At 37.3% G+C, this 22,722-nt stretch overlaps 1 protein-coding gene across 2 annotated transcripts in view; it reads right to left on the reverse strand.

The window, feature by feature from the left end:
* Positions 1-22,722, reverse strand: part of Rprd1a (regulation of nuclear pre-mRNA domain containing 1A) — a 56,007-nt gene that overhangs the window by 16,619 nt on the left and 16,666 nt on the right. Inside the window, exons 2-7 of one of the 2 annotated variants that reach the window (XM_048363052.1) lie at positions 11,701-11,830; positions 8,967-9,073; positions 8,786-8,880; positions 4,905-5,031; positions 4,618-4,793; positions 3,166-3,392 (exon numbers count right to left, since the gene is read on the reverse strand). In XM_048363052.1, the coding sequence (XP_048219009.1) occupies positions 3,312-3,392; positions 4,618-4,793; positions 4,905-5,031; positions 8,786-8,880; positions 8,967-9,073; positions 11,701-11,830 (716 nt within the window). In that variant the 3' untranslated portion in view covers positions 3,166-3,311. Of the gene's footprint in view, positions 1-3,165; positions 3,393-4,617; positions 4,794-4,904; positions 5,032-8,785; positions 8,881-8,966; positions 9,074-11,700; positions 11,831-22,722 lie in introns of those variants that run through there. The other variant, XM_048363051.1, reaches the window with a different exon arrangement.

The following is a 22,722-nucleotide window of genomic DNA, read 5'->3' on the forward strand; positions in this document are numbered from 1 at the left end:
CTAAAAGAAGACTTAAAAAGATGAGTTTAAAAATGAGCTAAGTAGGGTGAGGGCATGGCCCACTGATGCAGCAATGGCCCAGAAGGTACAAAGGCCTGGGTTTGATCCCCAGCAACAACCCTACCGCCTAAAAAGAAAAGTTAGTGAATTACTCTAAATATATACTTGTAAACAAATATCTAAAATATTCCAATCATTTTTACTCCTTAAAGTACTAACTCTTACTGATTCTATTACAAAACCTTACATAATATAAATCAGGCATTCATTTCAGCTATCATTTGAAGGCCTATACTACATTTAACAGAAACAGCTGAAAGCCTATTGGAAAAAATGCTCTAAACACTGAGGATATGGCAATAAACATGGACAAATCCAAATTTTCCTGATCTCCTAGAGCACACATTCAAGTAACAAATACACAAGAATAAGTACAGAATGGTAAATGTTCAAGTAAGGGAAAAGTAAAGAAAAACAAGATAGTTTTGCTGTAGAAGGGGTGGGTATAGTGGGTTGAACCAAAAGAAAGGGATAAAACAGAATCAAAGCTGAATGCAAAAAAAAAAACTGACTCAGCAAAACTGAGAACATGTTAGCAATAGGCAAAGCAAAAGCCCTGATGTGGAACTGTACTTCCTGGGCTTGAAGTACCAAGTGGAAGCCACACACTAACTCATTATTCAAGACCTCACAGGCCACTATCAATTTTTTTCTTTCTTTCCTTCTCTTTTTCTTTTCTTTTCTTTCGCCCATCAGAACCTACCACTTGAGCCACAGCACCACTTCTAGCTTTTTCTGTGTAATTTAATGGAGATGAGAGTCTCATGGACTTTCCCGCTCTGGCTGGCTTCAAGCCACAATCCTCACATCTCAGCCTCCTAAACAGGTAAGATTACAAGCGTGAGCCACCAGCACAAAGCTCACTGTATGAGTTTAAAAGAAGATACAAAAGACTAAGAAGAAGCATTAGATTGTTGTAAACAGGGGAGTGACAGGACCTGACTTCTTAAATTATCAAGTAATAGTCACGCAGGAGATACTAGAAGGACCAGGCAATGCCAGTCAGGCATGATGGTACATGCCTTTAATCCTAGTTCAGGAAGTAATGGTGAGAGGATCACAAGTTCGAGGCCAGCCTGGGCTATACAGTAAGACCATAACAAAATAAACAAAATATTAAGTATAGAGGTAAAATGGTGAAAACCGAGGGAGAGAACTAATCAAAATCCAAGTACATTATTATGATTAGATGAAATTATAAACATGCAAGCTAGAACTAAAATCATCTGCTGGCTCTCTGCTCACACCTGTAATTCTAGCTACTCAGGAAGCTGGGATCTGAGGATCACAGTTCAAAGCCAGCCTAGGCAAGAAAGTCCATGGGGCTCTTATCTCTAATTACCAAGACTGGATTTGGCACGATGGCTCAAAGTGGCAGAGCACTAGCCTTGAGTACAAAAGCTCAGTGACAGTACTCAGGCCTTGAATTCAAGCACCAGAGTAGAAAAATCATATAACAAACAATAGAACAACAAATGGGCTGCTAGTATACTTTTATTCTAGTCTCTGATATAAAACTTCCCAAGACATCTCCACAATGGCAATGCCTGTCATCTCAGTGACAGAGAAGCACAGAGGATCTCAGTCCAGGCTAGCCTGGACACAATGTAAGACCCTACCTCAGAAAAGTCACCAATATAAAAAGGGGTGGCTGAGTAGAAAAAGAGGTAGAATGCCTACCGCCTACCTAGAATTCAAATCTCAGTATGCTAAAAATAAAAGATAAAAAGAAAGACATAAAGCCAATTCTTTAACTGATACTCTAACTTTATGTCCCATTTTCAAAATGCAACTCATCAGTTAAATGTTCAAAGATGCTTGAGAACTGGGACCTATGTGACACCACTGCTGGTGTGAAAAATGTAACTCTTTATTCCTCAGTTCAGTCTCAACTTCAAAGTGATGCTACCTACTTAGTTTAAAGAATGTCTAAATATCTAAGCCAGTCATCTCACAAAAGAATCATTTAGTTCTAAATGGCAATATATAAAAAGTTCGGTTGGCTGATTTCATGATTTATAAAGTTGCGTATTTCTTATTAAAAGAAAAAAAGTCACCTATAAGTTGGGCATAGCTCAAGCCTATAATGCTATTTACTTGGGAGGTGGAGAACAGGGAGAACTGCAGTTAGAAACCAGTCCAGGCATAAAAGCTAATTAGATTCCATCTCAACTAATGACTGGGCACAGTTGTGTGTCCCTAATATCCTATGTAGGCTGCCTTCCTGCAGGGGGAAACCCTATGTCTAGGCATGGTGATATGCGCCTGTCATGGACCACAACACAGGCCTGCCTGGTTTTAAAAATGAGACCCTACCTCAAAAATAATACTAAAAGTGTCTAGAGGAATGGCTCAAGTGGTAAAGCATCTGCCTTGCAAGTTAGGAGGCACTGAGTTCAATATTCAGTACTGCTACAAAGAAAAAAGAAGCTGAGTATAACTAAGATAATTAGTGGGGTTTTTTATAATGATAACATGCAGTTATGCTGAACAACAAAATTTCCTAGAAGATTTTAAGAAAGTAATTCTATCTGAAGTAGGAAGGATTAGAAAGAGTAAGAAAATGAGACTTTAGCTTTTACTGAAGTCTTACATTTCTCTAAGTAAAACCAGAAAAGTAACTGTCTTTTGGATTAAGTGAACAAACTATGGAGGCAGGGGTCCTGGATTCTAAATAAGTACTAGTTCTTTGGGACTTTGAGCAAGCTACATTTGTGTCTCTATGCCTCAGTTCCATGTGAGAAATAAATTAAATAAATTGATGTGCAACATGTCTAGAATATTCTTGGCCTCACCATCTGTAGCAAAATAACCAAAACCTGTCTTAAATGCACTGGGGGGAAAAAGGGTTACTAATGGACAGGGGATAATTTGCTTCTCTTATTTTTTATTTATTTATTTATTTTGCCAGTCCTGGGGACTGAACTCCGGGCCTGAGCACTGTCCTTGGCTTCTTTTTGCTCAAGACTAGCACTCTACCACTTGAGCCACAGTGCCACTTCCGGCTTTTTCCATATATGTGGTGCTGAGGAATCAAACCCAGGGCTTCATGTATACGAAGCAAGCACTCTACCACTAGGCCATATTCCCAGTCCCTGCTTCTCTATTTTCTAAACATACATTTCAACCACAAATTCTAATTTTGAAACTAGTGATAAGTGGCCAGCATGGTGAGAAAGCAGTTTAAGGAGGAAAATAAGAAAAGGTCCAGTCTTCTCTTCAATCTTCAAAAACATGAGACAATACAGATTTTAGAGTTTGATATTTATTTTTATCAGGAAGAATATGCTAATGGTGATGACATCATTAGAAGATACGCCCATGTCCAATATCTGCAACACAAGCTCAATAGAAGTTAAAGAGATTATACCAAAAAGACTGAAGATAAAACTTTACAATATTACTTACCCTTACCTCTGCAGACAATAAAACAAGTAACATTGTATTTAAGACTAAAGTTTAACTACAAGATGGAGGAATGGTAAGTTAACTATTAAAATTCATCTTTTTAAGAAACTGCATCTTTATCAAGGTGGACAACCTCTTTAAGGGCAGAGCACAGTGGCAGCAACTGTTACATGAGCAGAGAAGCAGAAAACTGAAAAAGGATAATGCTAAAGTAAGCTCTAAGTCTGGAGCGTGGTAATCGAGTGACTCTCCTGACAGTTGCAATGGCAAGCCCGTCCAAGCACCACCTGGGGCATAATTAGAGACTACTGAAGGAAGAACTAAGTAATAATGAATGAAAGCAACAATACTGAGAGGCATGGGTGAGAATCTTGACAGGATGACATAGATCAAGATGCACTGTACTATAAACTGCTTTGTTAATGGCAAGTCTTTGCAACTTCATAGAGTACTATTACACACCTACAAATTTACAGTGGACTGTCTATTAACATATTATAAACTCCCTTACATACTATTAGAATAAGACACTGGGTACAGAAGGAAACAACTTAAACAAGAACTAGTGAAGTGACTGATTCTTTAAGAAAAACCAAATCCAATGCATCCATTCCCACTCAAAGGAAATAGAAGACATTTTTTACCTCCTTAAGTTCCAGACTTGTGATATTAAAAAGTGTGTGTGAGCCCAGCAAGTGTGGGTGGGATGTTAAGTGTCAGAACTGAGAATGGAACAAAGCAGTCATCTGAAGACTTAATGATACACCTAAAAGACTACATGCACTTGGAACAGGGACTGAGTAAGTCTAACCATAATTTAATGCAGTTACCACCAAACTTCATTCTGTTATTTTTCTATTATTTCTGTGCTTGAAAATAAGAGTTTAAATATATAGATTTCTACTTTTGCATGGGACTTCAAATAAATAATTTCATTTAACCAATTCGGCTAATTTCTATGCTTACTTAAAGCAGGTTGACTAAGTTCAATACAGAGAAAATGTAATGTAAAAAGAAGCTTACCTGAACCACTGCCTAAAAAACTCCACCATCCAAGAAATTCAAGTTGTGCAGGCACATTAAGATATATTAAAAATTCCTACCAAAAAGTAAATTAAATAAGCACTAAAGAAGCAAAAAATTACGCACTTCCAATTTATGCTCTTTCTCTGCAAGGGCTTCCTTTTGACAACGAAGAAAATCTGCTAACATTCGAGTGAGTTGCTTTCTATCATCTATTTCTGCCGCCAGTCTGCCATTATAATCTGCCAACAACATACAAGCATCCTCTACCATTTTAGAAAGCCTCTCTCCAGATTCTTTATCTAGAAAAAGCACAGGATAGTAAATGTATCACAAAATAAAAACAATGATATATGCTGTTCCCACATTCTGCTTCCCCCCTAAAAACATCCTGTAATATATTTCTTTCTTACCTGTTATTTTATCAAGGAGAGATACTTCTTGAACTTCCACAGGCAAAGAAGCTATCCGCTGATGGACTGCTGCATCACCAGAGGCTGCATTTTCCAGATCTTGCAAGGCTCTAACGAGATCTAGAGTCTAAAAAGTTATACAACTTAAAGACCAAAGTAAGCAAAGTATCAACAAATACAAAAGACTTTACATTTACTTCATATTCCTAATCCTATGAAGCACGTAGTACCTCCATTTTCATTTTATAAAGTACTTTGAAGACAATCATTTCTTTTATAATCAGAAAAACAAGCTATATTATGTGAAGCACTGAAACTGTAATCAAATAATCTCTACCAAGTGGTAGAGACAGTGCAAGGTTGGATTCTTTAAATAAGGTGACTGGTTCATGAGGCAGAGACATCAGTCAAAAAGGGAAGTGACAGCTGCTACCCAGAGCCTGTCAATAAATAATACTTAAGTTATTGTTTCAAATATCATCATTAAATGGAAGATTTATTTACACATTATATTGGAAATTGAGCAATATACATTGAGAGAATATAAATAATCTACTATAGCAGGAAAAGTCTCAGATTCTTTCTAAATGCTGTAATTAAAAAATAGGAGAAATGTTTTTAGGGATAATATATGTACAGACATAATTGTCTGTGATTATCCTATCATTAAAAATTGCTGTGTATCTGACAGCTAATGTTTATGTACTGCTTAGCTAATATATAAATTATCTTATTAAAATACTCATTTTGGGCTGGGAATGTGGCTTAGCGATAGAGTGCGTGCCTAGCATGCATGAAGCTCTGGGTTTGATTCCTCAGCACCACATAAACAGAAGGCCAGAAGTGATGCTGTGGCTCAAGTGGTAGAGTGCTAGCCTTGAGCAAAAGGAAGCCAGGAACAGTACTCAGGCCAAGTTCAAGCCCTGGGACTGGCAAAAAAAAAAAGAGAAATAATAATTATATATATTCATTTCCACTATTTTCATACAGTCATAAGTAGAAAAGAAGAACACTATTTTAATGGCAGTTTTCTTCTTTTATATTCTTACTTTTATTTTTGGCAGTGGTGATGACTGTATCCAAGGCCTATAACATGCTAGGCAAACACTCCACCACTGAGCCACATTCTCAATCTTAACTCCACTGTTTCTATACTAGCTATAATTAAAAGGAAAAGACAATTCCTTTCTAGAAATTTCACAACAACAATGTAAGTTAATTCAAAGAAAAGTAATTAAATTTTCTTTTAACAGTCTCCATCCTTATCCATGTCTTTTGTCTTTCTTTTTTTAGTTTCTACAGGATATTAGGGGAAAATACATTTATATGCTTTTGGGGGGGGGAGGAAGGGAAAATGTGTGCTAGTATTCGGGGCTTGAACTCAGGGTCTCAAATTCTCATTTTGCTTTTTAGGTTCACTGCTGGCAATTTACCACTTAAGCCTGGCACTTTACCACTTAAGCCACATCTCCAGTTCTGGCTTTTTGCTGGCTAATTAGAGATAGGAGATTTCTGAATTTGTTTGCCACGGTTGGCTTCAAATTATGATTCTCAAATCTCATCCTTTAGAGTAGCTAAGAGTATAGGTATAAGCCAAAGGCACCCAGCTCAGGGAAAAAAAAGCCTTTACATACATACACACACACACACACACATTGAAATACAAGATATTCTAATTCTGGGTACACATTAGATGACATTTAGCTGGGTGTAGTAATATGTACCTGTAAGTCCCAGCTACTGAGAAGGCTGAGGCAGAAGGACTGCTTGAGACCAAGAGTTAAAGCCAGGCTGAAACAAAAAAGCATACTCTTGCTGGGTGCTTGTAATTCTAGCTGCTCAGGAGGCTGAGATCTGAGGATCACAGTTCAAAGCCAGCCTGGGCAAGAAAGTGTAGGACTCTTATCTCCAATTAACCAGTGAAAAGTCTGAAGTAGAGCTGAGGCTCAAGTGATAGAATGCTAGCTTTGAACAAAAAAAGCTAAAAGACAGTGCCCAGGCCCTAGTTCAAGGTCCAGTACTGGCAATAGAATCACATACTTGTAATCCTAATGCTATATACCAAGACTCTGTCATCCTCCAAAAAAGGAAAAGAAAAAAGAACTATCAGCAAGATGTAACAAATGATCAAATTTGTTAAGAATTAATTAATCTAATAAGAAACAAGCCAATGTACATGTGTTTTTTATTAAAAGTGTGGGAAAAACAAAAAAACTGTAAACTATTTAAATCTTCAATAAAGACATCCTTCTTCTATAATCCTATATCCTTCTTCTATAATGAAGTTGTACTTAAAAAAACAGTATGGTTCCTCAACTAAGTGATATAAAATGTTTTAACAAATATTAGAAAGTTCTAAACTTTTCTAGAGCACTAGAAATTTACTTCATGATATTAACAGTGCCTTGCCTCCAAATCTCATATCATTACATATTTACATTCATTACTACAGGAGTTAATTCTAAATTCCCAGTGCCTGATCAAAGATTAGAAAAAACGCAGTTGTCTAAAACACTGGACTAAGGCTTCCTACTAGAGGAGAATGAATTGCAAACTGCACACAAAGATTTTAGCCACTCTAAAAGTCATAAAATAGTGACCATAAAGCTGAACCAGTGAAAACTGGGCAGCACAACCAATTATAAAACCAAAAGCAAGGGCTGGGAATATGGCCTAGTGGTACAGTGCTCACCTCATATACATGAAGCCCTGGGTTCAATTACTCAGCACCACATATATCAAAAACGGCCAGAAGTAGCACTGTGGCTCAAGTGGCAAAGTGCTGGCCTTGAGCAAAAAGAAGCCAGGGACAGTGCTCAGGCCCTGAGTCCATGCCCCAGGACTGGCAACAAAAACAAATAAAAAACCAAAGCAATAGCATTTTATACAAATGCTGGAGAAAGTCAGATAATCACTCAAAAAGGGCTCCTGTGGTTATTCTTTCATCAGGCCAAGTGTGAGAAGGTCAGGTCCTACACCTAAAACTCAGGCAAAATATTGTTCATGGAATCATAATAGTGCTTTTAGCACAAAATGATTGTCATGAGATAATATGGAGAGACATGCAACTTAGCATTTGATTTCTTCAACCAAACAATGTACAACTTGTTTTTCTTCTTGTTCACAGTACTAAGGACTGCACCCAAGGCCTTGTGCATGCTGTCAAGTACCCTGAAGTATACTAGTTTCTGGAAACTTACAGAGTTCAGCAGAAAGGCTCTGACTCACACAGTGAGTTATGTTTCTGTACCATTTCTAGCCCTTAAAGATATTTACCTGATTAAGAGAACGGCTTTGTCTTCATTTTCTCCTTTTAAATTTTATCTGTCCCTCCTATACATTTCAAACATAGAAGAAGGAAGCTTAAAGTCTTAATGCCCACTTAATTAAAAGTTCCAAATTTCTTTCTAGAATTCACTGAATGGTTTAGTATGAGAGAACTTAGAATATTAAGATAATGATTCTATTTTATCATTTTTCTATAGAATGCATAGGTTATATAGCCATAGAACTGCATTAATATAATTTGTCATTCTAACACTCATTTTTACACATTTGAAAGCAAAAGTATTTATAGTAGTGGAGTTCATCCCTAAGAATGGAATTTTTCTGTACCTAGATCATGTAACAACTTATCTTTATCACGTTTTGTTTTTAAAATAAACTGTTCAAGTGGTAGACATTTAACCTCACCTAGCCATACTCAGCAATCAGAAATCCTCTTTCAATACAAAATATACAGTATACAACATGTTACATCAAAAGTAAGCAACTGGTTAGCCAGAAAGTAAGTACTAATGGAGCTTCTTTCTTGTACCTACTAAGAAAACTTGGTGATCACACAAAGTAAAATTTAACTCTCTTAACAGAGACAAACTAACCTGAGGTGGTTCACTTGGAGATTCCAGAGAACAGTTTTCATTGTCATCCACCTTTATTTGCTCATAAGTTCTCTTCCTAGTCTTTTTATCACCATCTGCATTGAAAGACCTTTCAAGTTTTAATAAAAGAATACACTTTAAATAAAAAGACCACTTTATGAGATCAAGATTATTTACTTACAGAGAGCTTGCTTGAGTTGGTCTAATACATCATTTTCATAAACAGATCTTTCTTCCCAAATAGATAATACTCTTCCAAGGTGTTTCTTACAACTTTCATCAGTTTCACTAAATAAAATAAACAAAAACGCTAATGGTAAAAATACATAATGGTACTGAAAGGGCAATGGGTAAGTAAGTACAATCAATATTAATTCTCTAGAAAAAAATTTATCCAGGTGTTTACTGTATTTCTTTATCCTCAAGGATGATGTGATTAAAGGCATACTCCTTTGTTTCCTTAAAGAACTTCGACATAATATTAAAAAGTTACCCAAAAAATTGTATTAAGACACATTACTAAGCACTGATAAAGAAGATGCTCTAATCTAATGGGACTGAACATGAGGCTAAGGGCAATTTCCAATAGGCAACTTTTCAAGTTTCCAACAAATACTTATTGATCAAAGTCTTCGACATAGAGATCAAATGGGAGTTTTAGAGCAGTTATTCATAAGTGCTACAAGACAGAACAAGGTGCTAAGGACAGACCACAGGGATCTAGCCCAGTTTAAGAAAGGTCAGAAAGAGTATTTGAGGAAGTAATATCTAATCTGAGATCTAAGCTTGAACAACAAATAGGAAAATGTACTTAAAACAGATGACTTACAATCATTTCTTACCTAGTTCATCACTACCACCATAGATGGAGCCACTAGTATCTCTGCCTGAATTTTTGTGAATCTTCATTTATCTCTCAGCCTCTACTCTTCTTTTTCCTTACTCTACTAATCTAATGCTAAATTAGATCATATTGTTCTCAATCCTCCAAGAGTTACCAACCACAACAAAAATGAAAGCACATCTTTGGACTTACCTACAATGATCACTTGTTTCTGGCAACCTCTCAATTTATATTCTTTAATACTTTCGCTCATAAAAATTTCCTTGTAGAAGCTGGGAACGTGACTTAGTGGTAGAGTGCTTATTAGCAGGCATGAAGCCCTGGGTTCAATTCCTTTGTACCTCATAAACAGAAAAGGCTGGAAGTGGTGCTGTGGCTCAACTGGTGGAGTGCCAGCCTTGAGCAAAAGAATCTCAGGGGCAGTGCCCCCAGGACCTGAGTTCAAACCCCAGGACTGGAAAAAACCTTGTTCTGAGTACATAAGGGGAGGCACAGAAATGGAGGGGCAAAGGGTGAACAAAGGCAGCAATGGTACTCACTGGACGCTGTTGAAAATGAACTATACAATTTGTGGGTGGCAGACAGGAGGGGAAAAGTGGGAAAGAGCAAGGGAAGGAGTGACATTGTCCAAAAACTCTTTACCTGATTTACATAACTTTAACACTTCTATATATCACCATTATAACAATAAAAAATTTAATGTTTTTATCTTCAAACATTCCAAGCACACACATTATCTGTTTATGCTGAGTACTGGTTTATAAGCTTTCTTCCTACTCAAAAGGCTCCTATCATTCTTGTTTCATCTCTGTACAAATGCTATCTCCCTAAAATAGTTGTTTTCTTTAACCTATCATACACCTGAGTATTATCATACCCTCTAATTCCTTCTGTTTCATGTTTCCATATAACATTTGTCATCTGACATTATATGCACTTACTTGTCCAGCTGTTACTATTTTATGTCTTCTGAAATGTAAGTTCCACTAAAACAGAACTTTGCCTTCTTCATTACTATATACTAAGAGCTTAGCACAAGGAGATTTCCACCCTAGTATCAATCCACATAAATCACCACCTCTCACCATTCTACTCTATTCAGTTGATTATGAATTACAGTAATGTCTGTCTGGTAATCTATCATATGCCAACATATATGGGTTGGAAATAAGTAATTTTAGAAGGCTATAAACCAAAGTACAGTTTCCACTTTCAGAATTACTTGCAAGCAAAACTTTTCAAACAAGTTTATGCTTACCCTAAGTAAATATTCTTTATTTTCAAAACATAAATGTCGTAAAATGTTAAGATATGTATATTTATCTAAACATGTCTAAAGAACACTTTAAAATCATTATATAAGTGATGTGAGGGGAAAGGATATCCAGAAATAGTGTTTACAAGACTAGTAGTTTTATAAGCTCACAAAATTTTAATTCAATAGTTTCACTGGCTTCACTGAAGTTCACTCTAATATAGCAGTTCCTTTTTTTTTTTTTTTTTTGGCCAGTCCTGGGGTTTGGGACTCAGGGCTTGAGCACTGTCCTTGGTTTCTTTTGTTTTGGGGTTGGTTTGGTTTTTTGTTGTTGTTGTTGTTGTTGTTGCCAGTCTTGGGTCTTGGACTCAGGGCCTGAGCACTGTCCCTGGCTTCTCTTTGCTCAAGGCTAGCACTCTGCCACTTGAGCCACAGCGCCACTTCTGGCCGTTTTCTATATATGTGGTGCTGGGGAATCGAACCCAGGGCTTCATGTATACAAGGCACACTTGTATACACTTCATGTATACGAAGCACTCTTGCCACTAGGCCATATTCCCAGCCCCTTGGCTTCTTTTTATAGCAGTCACCTTTGATCTCTTAAAGGAAAGCTATAATTCAAGACTTCCAAATGCCCATTTTAGCAGTTCAGATTTCCTTGGTAACATTTAGCCACAAATTCAAGTTAGAGATAATGTTTGCAAATACAACCTTTGGAGAAATATTTTCTGGTTTATACTGTAATAAAGTAAATTTTAGCAAAATACATACTCTACACTTAAAACAGATTCCTGAATCCCCATACAATGATCATACCTGGAAACATGCTTAAAAGCTTCCACTATAACTGGTGCAAAGTCCTTTGTAAACTCTGGCCCCTTCCTTTTGCTGTTCTGAATGACATCATTGGCTAGGTAGAGAAAAGTAAGCTTCCTGTTGGGTTTGGCTGAAAAATAAGAAAAAAAAAATCTTTAATTGATTTCAAGTATCGTCATTTACCTTAGACAAACCTTTTTAGTATCTGAAGTAAGCAGCTTGAGAATTAAATAAACCTACTAACCTATCATGTTCACCACCAGCTTCTCATCTACTATCAACCTCACCAAGTACCATTAACTTCACCAGGATGACTATTCTACCACTTCTGGAAATCCACCATGGAAGGAAAAAGAACCTAAAAGGGATAGCTAAGTACATGACCTCCATTTTTTTGGAATTTTAAAAACAAATGTTTTTCACAAACATGATTTCACTTATCTCCTCTAAAAGAAAGGGGTGTATATTTCCTCTCATGTATTCATGAGTTCAACTTTGGCTTTAAAACAAACAAAAACTAGCCAGGTACTGATGGCTCGCATCTACAATCCTAGCAACTCATCAGCATCTATAATCCTAGCAACTCAGGAGGCTGAGCTCTGAGGACCATGGTCCAAAGCCAACCTGGGCAGGAAAGTCTGTGAGACTCCAATTATCTCCAATTAAGCACACACACACAAAAAAAACCACAGTGGTGGAACTGTGGCTCAAAGTGGCAGAGTGCTAGCCCTGAGCAAAAAGAAAGCTTAAGTACAGTGCCCAGGCCCTGAGTTCAGGCCCCAGGATAGGCACAAAAAACAACAAAAATGTAAATGCAGCTGAGCATTTATCCCTGCCTTTCTTACATGAACTATATTTCTGAGTAACCAATGGTGGATGAAGAAAAGTTCTATAAAACAAACATGCAAGCTTCAATAAGCCTTGGAATCACTAGAAGGATTAAAACACAGACTGCTGGTCCCAACCCACAAAAGTAAACCCAAGAACTTGTGCTTCCAACAAGTTTTCAGGCAAAAATTATGCTGCCAGTCTGGGGATCAAACTTTTGAGAACTACTGTTAATAGAGGAATTCTGTATAATAAATAGAACGATCAGACAGTCATAGTTTTGCAACCACTAATTGTTTAAAAATGGGTACAGACTACCATTATCAGTGGCCACTAAAATAACTGGATGAAAAATGATGGAGGAGGCTTAAGGCATATTCCCTGTTTTCTGGCCGTCAAGAAAGGAACAGCTCTGCTCCACACATCCTCCTTGCCATCCTAGACTGAAACCTTCGAGACAGTGAGCCAAAATAAGAAACTGCTCCATTAGAAAAATGAAGTAAAGGTGACTCACACTGGTATCTGATCGACCTTATGTTTCAATATAAAACAACTTAACATGTCATTATATATGACATTATTAGTGTGATGCAACATGGCCAATAAAGTATTAGTGAGAAATAACACTAGTAGGACATAATCAGGCAAATGTACAATGAGATACATTCTATAATCCATGGCACACCATATGTTCCAACAAATAAATTGCATGAAAAAAATGAGAGAGAAAATAATTGAGAGCTTATTAACCAAAATAAGTATGGGCATTATTGGATTGATTTTACCATTGAATACTGATTGAGGAAATAATGAGGAAAACTGAGATACTAAACACAGGCTAGGTTTAAGATAACCAATCAAGAATTATAGTTGCTTGACTTTGGTGGTTCCCATCTATAATCCTAGCTACTTAGGCAGCTGAGATCTGAGAAAGAAGGTACACAGCCCAAGAAGACAAATCTGAGACTCTATCTCCAGTTAACCAGCAAAAAGCTGGAACTGGAGGTAGAGCTCAAATGGTAGAGCAAAAAAGTTGTGAGAATACAAAGCCTGGAAGAAAAACAGAAGCTCACTTACAAAAGGCATAGTAAGCTCACACCACTAACTGTAGTTACTTGGGAGGCAGAGATTGGGAGAGATACCATTGAAAGCCAACCTAGAGGACAAGTTAGTGAGGCCTTATTTCAACCAGCACATTCCAATGTGCCTGTGATCCCACATCAATGGGAGGCAGGCCCAGGGCAAAAACACAAGACCCTACCAGAAAAATAAGGCATAAAAAAGGCTGAAAGCACGGCTCAAGTGGTAGAGTGATTGCCTAGCAAGCCTGAGACCTTGAGTCCAAACCACAATAGTCAAAAAGAAGAAAAAATAAATAAAATGCTCAGCTGTCTATATGATCATTACAACACTTAAAAATTTTGCCAATCTTGTACAAGTAGACAATAGTTTTTATTTGCAATTCCCTATTATTAAGGCTGATGTTTTAATCATTTATATTCCTCTTTTTAAAGAACTGTCTGAGCCAGATGCTCCTGCCTCACGCCTGTGATCCTAGCCACTCAGGAAGCTGCAATCTGAGGACTGTAGTTCAAAGCCAGCCCAGGCAAAAACAGTCTGTAGGGGCTGGGGATATGGCCTAGTGGCAAGAGTGCTCGCCTCATATACATGAAGCCCTGGGTTCAATTCCCCAGCACCACATATACAGAAAATGGCCAGACGTGGCGCTGTGGCTCAAGTGGCAGAGTGCTAGCCTTAGGCAAAAAGAAGCCAGGGACAGTGCTCAGGGACCCTGAGTTCAAGGCCCAGGACTGGCCAAAAAAAAAAAAAAAAAAAAAAAAAAAAAAACCAGTCTGTAACACTCTTATCTGCAAGTAACCACCAGAAAACCAGAAGTGGGGCTGTGGTTCAAAGTGGTAGAGCACTAGCCTTGCGCAAAAGAGCTCAGGGATAGCACCCAGGCCCTGAGTTCAAGCTCCATGACTGACAAAAAATAAATAAAAATAAAAAGAATTGTCTGTTAATATTACGCTGTCTGTTTTCCAGCTGAGATATTTCCTCTTATTCATTTATGTTTATATACTACAATTATTTTCACTGAAGTGTTAGTTAAAATTGAAAGTTAGTATTTTCCAACTTCATTATTTAGAAAATCTTTTGACACAGATAAGCTTGGTAGCTCACTCTTGTAATCCAAGTCAGTCTTGGCTATACACAGTAAAACATTGTCTTTTTTTTTTTTTAAAAAAAAAAAGCTCAACAATCCAAGAAACTATAAAATGCATTATTTCTTGTTTTCTTTTGTGCTTGCATAGTTTTTTTAAGTTGTACCTTAAATTCAAATAATTTCATCTTTGATATTAAGTAGGAATCTAAAAAGCTTTATTAATATTTTATTCTTTCTCCCAGGGATCTGAAGTGCCTAATTTACCAAAAGCCTACATAAAATGGGCCTCTCCAAAGCTCTAATCTACTCCTTAATACTCCTACTCCACTACAAATATCGTACTTTCATAATTCAAATGACGTACAATCTGCCTCGCTAACTAAAAAAATTCATTACCTGTATTGTTTTTCCCTTCAAAAGCATTCTGACTTTTCTGCCAAGATATCTCTAATGATATTTAGAATTAATTTTTAATTTCTTGAGGAAAACTAAAATCCTAAGCCAAGCAGCTGGCACAGACCTATAATCTTACACTAGAAGCAGAGACAGGAAGATTAAGAGTTCAAAACCAGCATTGGCTCCATAGCAAGTCTGAGAACAGCCTGGGGTACAGAGTGAGATTATGTCTCAAAACAAAAATCTTAGATTTCTTACTTCACAATTTTATTCATCTGCTGTTCTAAATTTTTTAACAAACATGTATTTAGAAGCAATAAAAATATGAAAATAGCTCAAGTTTATAATCCCAGCCACCTGAGAGGCAGAGATGGGGGAGGGAATCAAGGTTTGAGACCAGCCCGGGCATAAAAGTTCCAAAGACTCCATTTTCACTAATAATACTTGGGTGTAGTAAAAGCCTGTTATCTGGGCTATAGGAAACATAATGGCTGTGTGAAGACAGGTGGTGAACACCTGTCATTTACAGTGACATAGGGAAACACAAGAATATTGCAGCCCATGCCTATCAGGGCACAAGGCAAAACCCTACCCCAAAAATAACCAGTGCTGGGCTGGGGATATAGCCTAGTGGCAAGAGTGCCTGCCTCTGATACACGAGGCCCTAGGTTCGATTCCCCAGCACCACATATAAAGAAAACGGCCAGAAGCGGCGCTGTGGCTCAAGTGGCAGAGTGCTAGCCTTGAGCGGGAAGAAGCCAGGGACAGTGCTTAGGCCCTGAGTCCAAGGCCCAGGACTGGCCAAAAAAAAAAAAAAAAAACCAGTGCAACCTGGACATCAGTGGCTTATGACTACAATTCTAGCTAGTCAAAGGCTGAGATTTTAGGATCACACTTCAAAGCCAGGCTGGGCAGGGAAGTCCAAGAACTCGTATCTATCTCCAATTAATGAGCAAAAAGCTGGAAGTAGAACTGTGGCTCAAGGGGTAGAACAACAGCCAAGAATGGAAAATTTAAAGGATAGCATTCAGACCCTGAGTTCAAGCCCCAGTATTAGAACACAAATTAATTAATTAAAATAGCCAATACAAAAATGAGCTAGGGGTGGTGGCACAAGTGGTACAAGTGGTAGATGTCCTGCCTCACAAGCATGAGACCCTGAGTTTAATTTTTAATTATGAGTACTTAAAAAAAGTGAAAATTAGTATCTGACTTGGAGCTATATTGAAATAAACTCATAGGTTGGGTGCTGGTGGCTTATACTTGTAATTCTAACTACAAGAGGTTGAGCCCTGAGGATTGCAGTTCAAAGCCAGCCCAGGCAGGAAAGCCTATGAGACTTTTATCTAAACTAAACTATGAAAAAGGTCAGAAGAGAGCTGTGACTTAAGTAGTAAAGCACTAGCCTTAAGCAAAGGAAGCTCAGGGAACAGTGCCCAGGCTCTGAGTTCAGCCCCAGACAGGCACAAAAAATAAAATAAACTTATTAAATATACTAGTGATCATAAAGTCTGAAATATTGCGAGCCATTATTTCTCTCAGAGTGTTCTTCACAAAAAGCTATGCTAATAATGAGGATGGGCAGGGAGTTCCTCTGTCGGAAAGAAGTGACTGGATTTATTGACTTTCAAGTTCTGATATGGCCCTTTGCATATATCCACTTTTCATCACAGTGGAGCTTTACTTACAGTTTTTATGGCGTGAAATAAGTATGGTTAGAAGGCTAAGGGGGCAAAAAAATAAAAAAAGGTGGGGAGGGGAGATGGTTATGTCAACACACACTCAATTACTGAAGACTGGCATGTTTCAGCACGTATCTTCCAACCTTTTTACCAAACCTCAAACGAATTCCAATTCTCTTACTAGATGATAAAACAAAAAGATAAGACTCTATATCCATACCAAATCCCATAATGGCTGTTACCAAAAAAAAAAATCATACAGTGGGAGCATTAAATAGTTTCACAGGAGCTGAGATATCTAATTAAGTTTATGCATCTTTTAATACTTTAGGGAATTTATTTGCAAGAAAAAAATCAGTTTCATTGCAGATCACTTTTTAATTCCAAGCAGTATATTCTTAAAACAATTTTGTCTGTCTGGCTATGCTGGAATCAACCCACTGATTATCTAAGGGTGAAGAAACCAAAGAACTTTTCACTCAGCTGTGCTTCCTAGTTCCATATGATCCTTGAAACACACACACACTCCTGGGCCCGAAACTCTTCCATACTTTTCTTATAATTTCTATGAGTGTCATACTCTTCTCTTGTCCCCAAAAGTAATTAATCTGCTAAAAAAAATCTTCCTCATTCATCTCTATGTGTTAAAAATGTACCTTTGAAGTCCAAAACAAATGTTACTTCTTTATTCAAATATAGCTACTTTTTATGATATGCTGATGTCATGAATCTCATTTCTCTACCACAAATATTAGAAAATTCACCCTGCAATTACTTATAGATAGGAAACAGTCATGTGACTGAGACTAGCCAATCGGGAATCTTTGTCTGTGACAATGATTCAGAAAAGAGCAATATAAGAAGTAACTATAATTCAGAGGAAGGAATCTTTAATAAGAGTACAGGAAAAATAATCTGATTCTTCAATGACAATGGAGTCTGAACACCTGGTTATCTCTGTCATTGAAGTTAAGGTATCACTAAGAATATACCATAATTTAAGACTTTGAATTTGTCTTTTCAATACTATAATATAAAGCCCATTACCCTTACACCAATGCAGTATCAGAGAAGGAAAAGAAGGGAGCCTAGACTTCAACTCCACCTAGAAATAAGGAGGAACTCCCAAATAGGGTTATGTCACAGGAAACTTCATAAAAGCCTATCAGCAATGAAGCCACTGATTCTTTATCCTCTCCCTATGATGTCAAGTGAAGGTCTAGTAGAGCTGTGGAAGGCTGACTCACACTAGACAGGACTGAAGAGCAATTCCCTCTTGGGATGAAGCATTGTCAGAGAAGCCCAGTTGAAACAAAATAAAATAAAATGAGAATTTCATTAAATAATCCATTAAAAGTCTATGGATCATTTTTTTAGTCACCCATCAAATCAAGAGCCAGAAAGACTCAACGTTTTAAAAAAGACAATCTACAGATGCTAACACTAACTGGACAAAGATATCAGAAACATGTGACAAAGCCTTTAAAGCAGCTATCATAATGCTTTCAACTACAAAAATGTTAAAAAAAAAAAAAGACATATCAAAATTTGTGTGACACCAGTGAAGTAGTACTGAGAAAATTTTAAAAATAACACTAAACGCATATATTGGGGAGAAAAATGTCTCAAGTAACGAATCCAAGATGTGAGGAGCTGGACATCAGTTAGCTCATGGCCTGGATCATCACAGTTAAACGCCAACCCAGGCAAAAAAACGGCAAAACTCCACCTCCAATTAACTAGTAAAAAAATCAAGCTGGGGGCTGGGAATATGGCCTAGTGGCAAGAGTGCTTGCCTCCTACACATGAAGCTCTCGGTTCGATTCCCCAGCACCACATATATGGAAAACGGCCAGAAGGGGCGCTGTGGCTCAGGTGGTAGAGTGCTAGCCTTGAGCGGGAAGAAGCCAGGGACAGTGCTTAGGCCCTGAGTCCAAGGCCCAGGACTGGCCAAAAAAAAAAAAAAAAAAGTTAAGAAAAAAAATCAAGCTGGAGGTATGGCTCAAGTGGTAAACTTCAAGCCATGAACCAGAAAGCTGAGCAGGCACCAAGCCCAGAGTTAAGTACTGGCTAGCACACAAAAAAAGGGGAGAGACCAAAACCAAGCAGTAAAAGGAAGGACATAAAGGTAAGAGATTAAACTGAAAATAGAGAAAAAATATAATAATACTAAATTCTTTGCAAAGACCAACACAATTAAAAACTCTTTAGCCAGAATAGTATAGAAAAAAGTGAAGAAAGAAATTATCAGTATCAAAAATGAAGCAGGTTTCCACAGACCAAATCCTCCTAGCTCAGGAGCTAGGGGCTAAGCAGTTATTTCTTCTTTCAAGTATTTTTTAGTTCTTAAATTTTATTGCTTGTATTTGATTATCAATGTCAGTGACATTTCATAGTTTCAAAAGTCCTTGCTGCTCCAAGAAGTGTAGATTCTAGTAAAAAAAAAATTACATAGTCATAAGAGAAATGTGTTTTGAGTTTTTTTTTAATTTTTTATTTTGTTTCCTTTTTTTAAGTTGTGGTATTATTGGTTCTATGCTCCCTGAAATATTACTGCTTTGTCAAAGTCCAGACTGAACGCAGCACCCTCCATGTACCGAGTATGTTTCTGAAACTGGGTCTCTCACTACTTGATTTTTTTTGCATTAGTTATGAAAGAAATTTGATAGCTCAGTTAGAAGGGGAGGGGAAATCTGCTGCTAGAAATGTCTGAACTAAGTGCCATACTCGTCTGGGTAAGATTTGGGAAACAAACCTCTGTACATAAAAAAAAAAAAAAATCAGTTAAACATCACATAGTAGACAGCCATTAAATTATTAAAAAATTAATTTATGAAGAAAGACCTTTTGTACAGATTGAAAAAAAAGATTTTCATAGAGATAACTATATGATCAAGAGAGTTAATTTTTTATTTGTGTTTTACTAGCGCCACAAACTTGCCGGTGGTAACTTATTTGTCCGGTTCAAGATAACTCTGTAGTTTTCTTTCCTAGGACTTGTTAAACGCCAAAAGACATTTTTGAACTGTACATTTGATCAGATTGTTAGCTTTTTCTGTTTTATTTCTTTTGAGAACCTTTGAATAAAAAATATCCAAAACTAAAAAAAAATGAAGCAGGGATATCATCACAGACCTTTTAGAAATCAGAAGGACAAGTGAATACTTTGAACAACTCCAAAAATAAATTAGACACCTCAACAAAATACACCATTTGCTTGAAAACAATGGCTGCCACAACTCACCAAATATAAAATATATAGTTTGAATAGCTCTATGTCAATTAAAGAAGCTGGATTCATAATTTAATTTTTTTTTTTTTTTGGCCAGTCCTGGGCCTTGGATTCAGGGCCTGAGCACTGTCCCTGGCTTCTTCCCGCTCAAGGCTAGCACTCTGCCACTTGAGCCACAGCGCCGCTTCTGGCCGTTTTTTTCTGTATATGTGGTGCTGGGGAATCGAACCTAGGGCCTCGTGTATCCGAGGCAGGCACTCTTGCCACTAGGCTATATCCCCAGCCCCATAATTTAAAATTTTTAATCTCTTCCAGAAAATCTGAGAAAGGCTAAAAGTGTGGCTCAAGTGACTGAGTATCAGTCAAGCAAGTAAGAGGAGCATGGGACTCCGACTTCAAACCCCAGCACTAAATAAATGAATAAACAAATAAATGGAACAAATTCTATTTTATGAATATGCTACCATGGTATCAAAACAGGCATTAAAAAAAAACCTACAGACCAACAGCCCTCATGAATACAGACACTCTTAACAAAACGTTAGTATCAATAAAATTCAGCAATATACACAACAGTTTTATACGAGACAACTAAAATTCATTCCAGAGATACAAAAATGGTTCAAGAATCAATTAATATATCCTATTAACAGGCTATATTGCTATCTATCAAATCCAGTACTCATGATAAAATAAAACTACTGACAGAGAACTTCCTTAACTTAATAAAGAGTATCTAAAAATCCTATAGCTAATAGTTGATCTAATGGTGGAAATTGGATGCATTTTCCCTCACATCAAGATGAAGGTAAAGCCGGGAGCTAATGGCTCACACCTGTAATCCTAGTTACTCAGAAAGCTGAGATCTGAGGATCCTGGTTCAAAGCCAGCCCAGGCAGGAAATGAGACGCTTATCTCCAATTAACCACCAGAAAATCTGAAGTGATGCTATGGCTCAAGTGGTAGAGCACTAGCCTTGAGCTGAAGAGGTCAGGGACAGCGCCCAGGCCCAGATTTCAAGCCCCAGGAGAAAAAAAAAAAAAAGATCAAGGTAAAGATGTCTATGCTCATCATTCTTATTCAACATTGTATTGGAAATTCCCGACATAAAGTGCACTAACTGTCCATGAAAGAAGATAAAAGACATAGAAGTCAGAAATAAAATGTTTTCTGTTTGCAGATGACAGACATGATTATCTGCAAAGAAATCCCAAACAGCTCAAGAAAAAAAAAATGAGAACTAATAAAGTCACAGAAAACAAAATAAACAAAACTCTATTTCAATGTATTAGAAATTAACACAAAATTCTAAATCATTTCAAGTTTGTATAAATCTCAACATATATACATGTACCTAATAACATATATAAATCTAATAACATATGAGATTAAAAGCCACAAAATGTTGACGGAAAACATCAAAGAAAATCTAAATAGATTTATCATGTCCACAAAATACAACTCAATACAACAAATGTGTCGTTTATCCCTAAACTGATATGAGATTAATATAAATCTTAACAAAAATTATAGCTGTAAACTATTCTAAAATTTATATGGAGGGCTGGGGATATAGCCTAGTGGCAAAAGTGCCTGCCTCGGATACACGAGGCCCTAGGTTTGATTCCCCAGCACCACATATACAGAAAACGGCCAGAAGCGGCGCTGTGGCTCAAGTGGCAGAGTGCTAGCCTTGAGCGGGAAGAAGCCAGGGACAGTGCTCAGGCCCTGAGTCCAAGGCCCAGGACTAGCCAAAAATAAAAAAATAAAATAAAATTTATATGGAAAGACAAAGAAGTGAGCAAAACAATATTGAAGGGCTGGGGATATAGCCTAGTGGCAAGAGTGCCTGCCTCGGATACACGAGGCCCTAGGTTCGATTCCCCAGCACCACATATACAGAAAACGGCCAGAAGCGGCGCTGTAGCTCAAGTGGCAGAGTGCTAGCCTTGAGCGGGAAGAAGCCAGGGACAGTGTTCATGCCCTGAGTCCAAGGCCCAGGACTGGCCAAAAAAAAAAAAAAAAAAACAATATTGAAAAAGAATAGTGAGGGGGCTGGAATGTGGTTTACTGGCAGTGCTTGCCTAGCATGCACAAAGCCCTGGGCCCTGGGTTTGATTCCCCAGCACCACATAAACAGAAAAGGGAGAAAGTGGCTCTGTAGCTCAAGAGGTAGAGTGCTAGCCTTGAGCAAAAAGAAGCCAGGGACAGTGTTCTGCTCAGGCCCTGAGTCCAATCCCAGGACTGGGAAAAATAATTATTATTGCTGTTATTATTATTAAAAATAGTAGGAGAAATCAATCTACCTGATCTCATCATATTATAGTTACAGTAATCAAAACTGTGGTATTGAGAGACGAAATGAACCAACAGAACAGAATGAAGAATTCAGAAACAGACCCCTAAAATAGGCACAGGCCATTCTTCTTAAAGGTGCTAAACAAATTCCATGAAGGAAAAGACAACCTTTTCAACAACTTGTGGTACAAATGATGCCCTTGAGAGGAAAACAAAAAAGACCCTCAACCTAATTTCACACTTTATAATGGATCAAGTAAACTAAAGACAAAAAAAAAAACTATAAAGGAAAACATGGAGAAAATTTCAAGAATTGGATTTGTCTATGATTTATTAGTCAACCACCTAAAAAGCACAGTCAGCAACAACAGTAAAAAGCAAAATGGACTGTAAAAAGCTTTAAAGTATTAACAAAAGGA

This window comes from Perognathus longimembris, chromosome 15 (genome assembly GCF_023159225.1).
Source record: "Perognathus longimembris pacificus isolate PPM17 chromosome 15, ASM2315922v1, whole genome shotgun sequence".
Taxonomy (NCBI): Eukaryota; Metazoa; Chordata; class Mammalia; order Rodentia; family Heteromyidae; genus Perognathus; species Perognathus longimembris.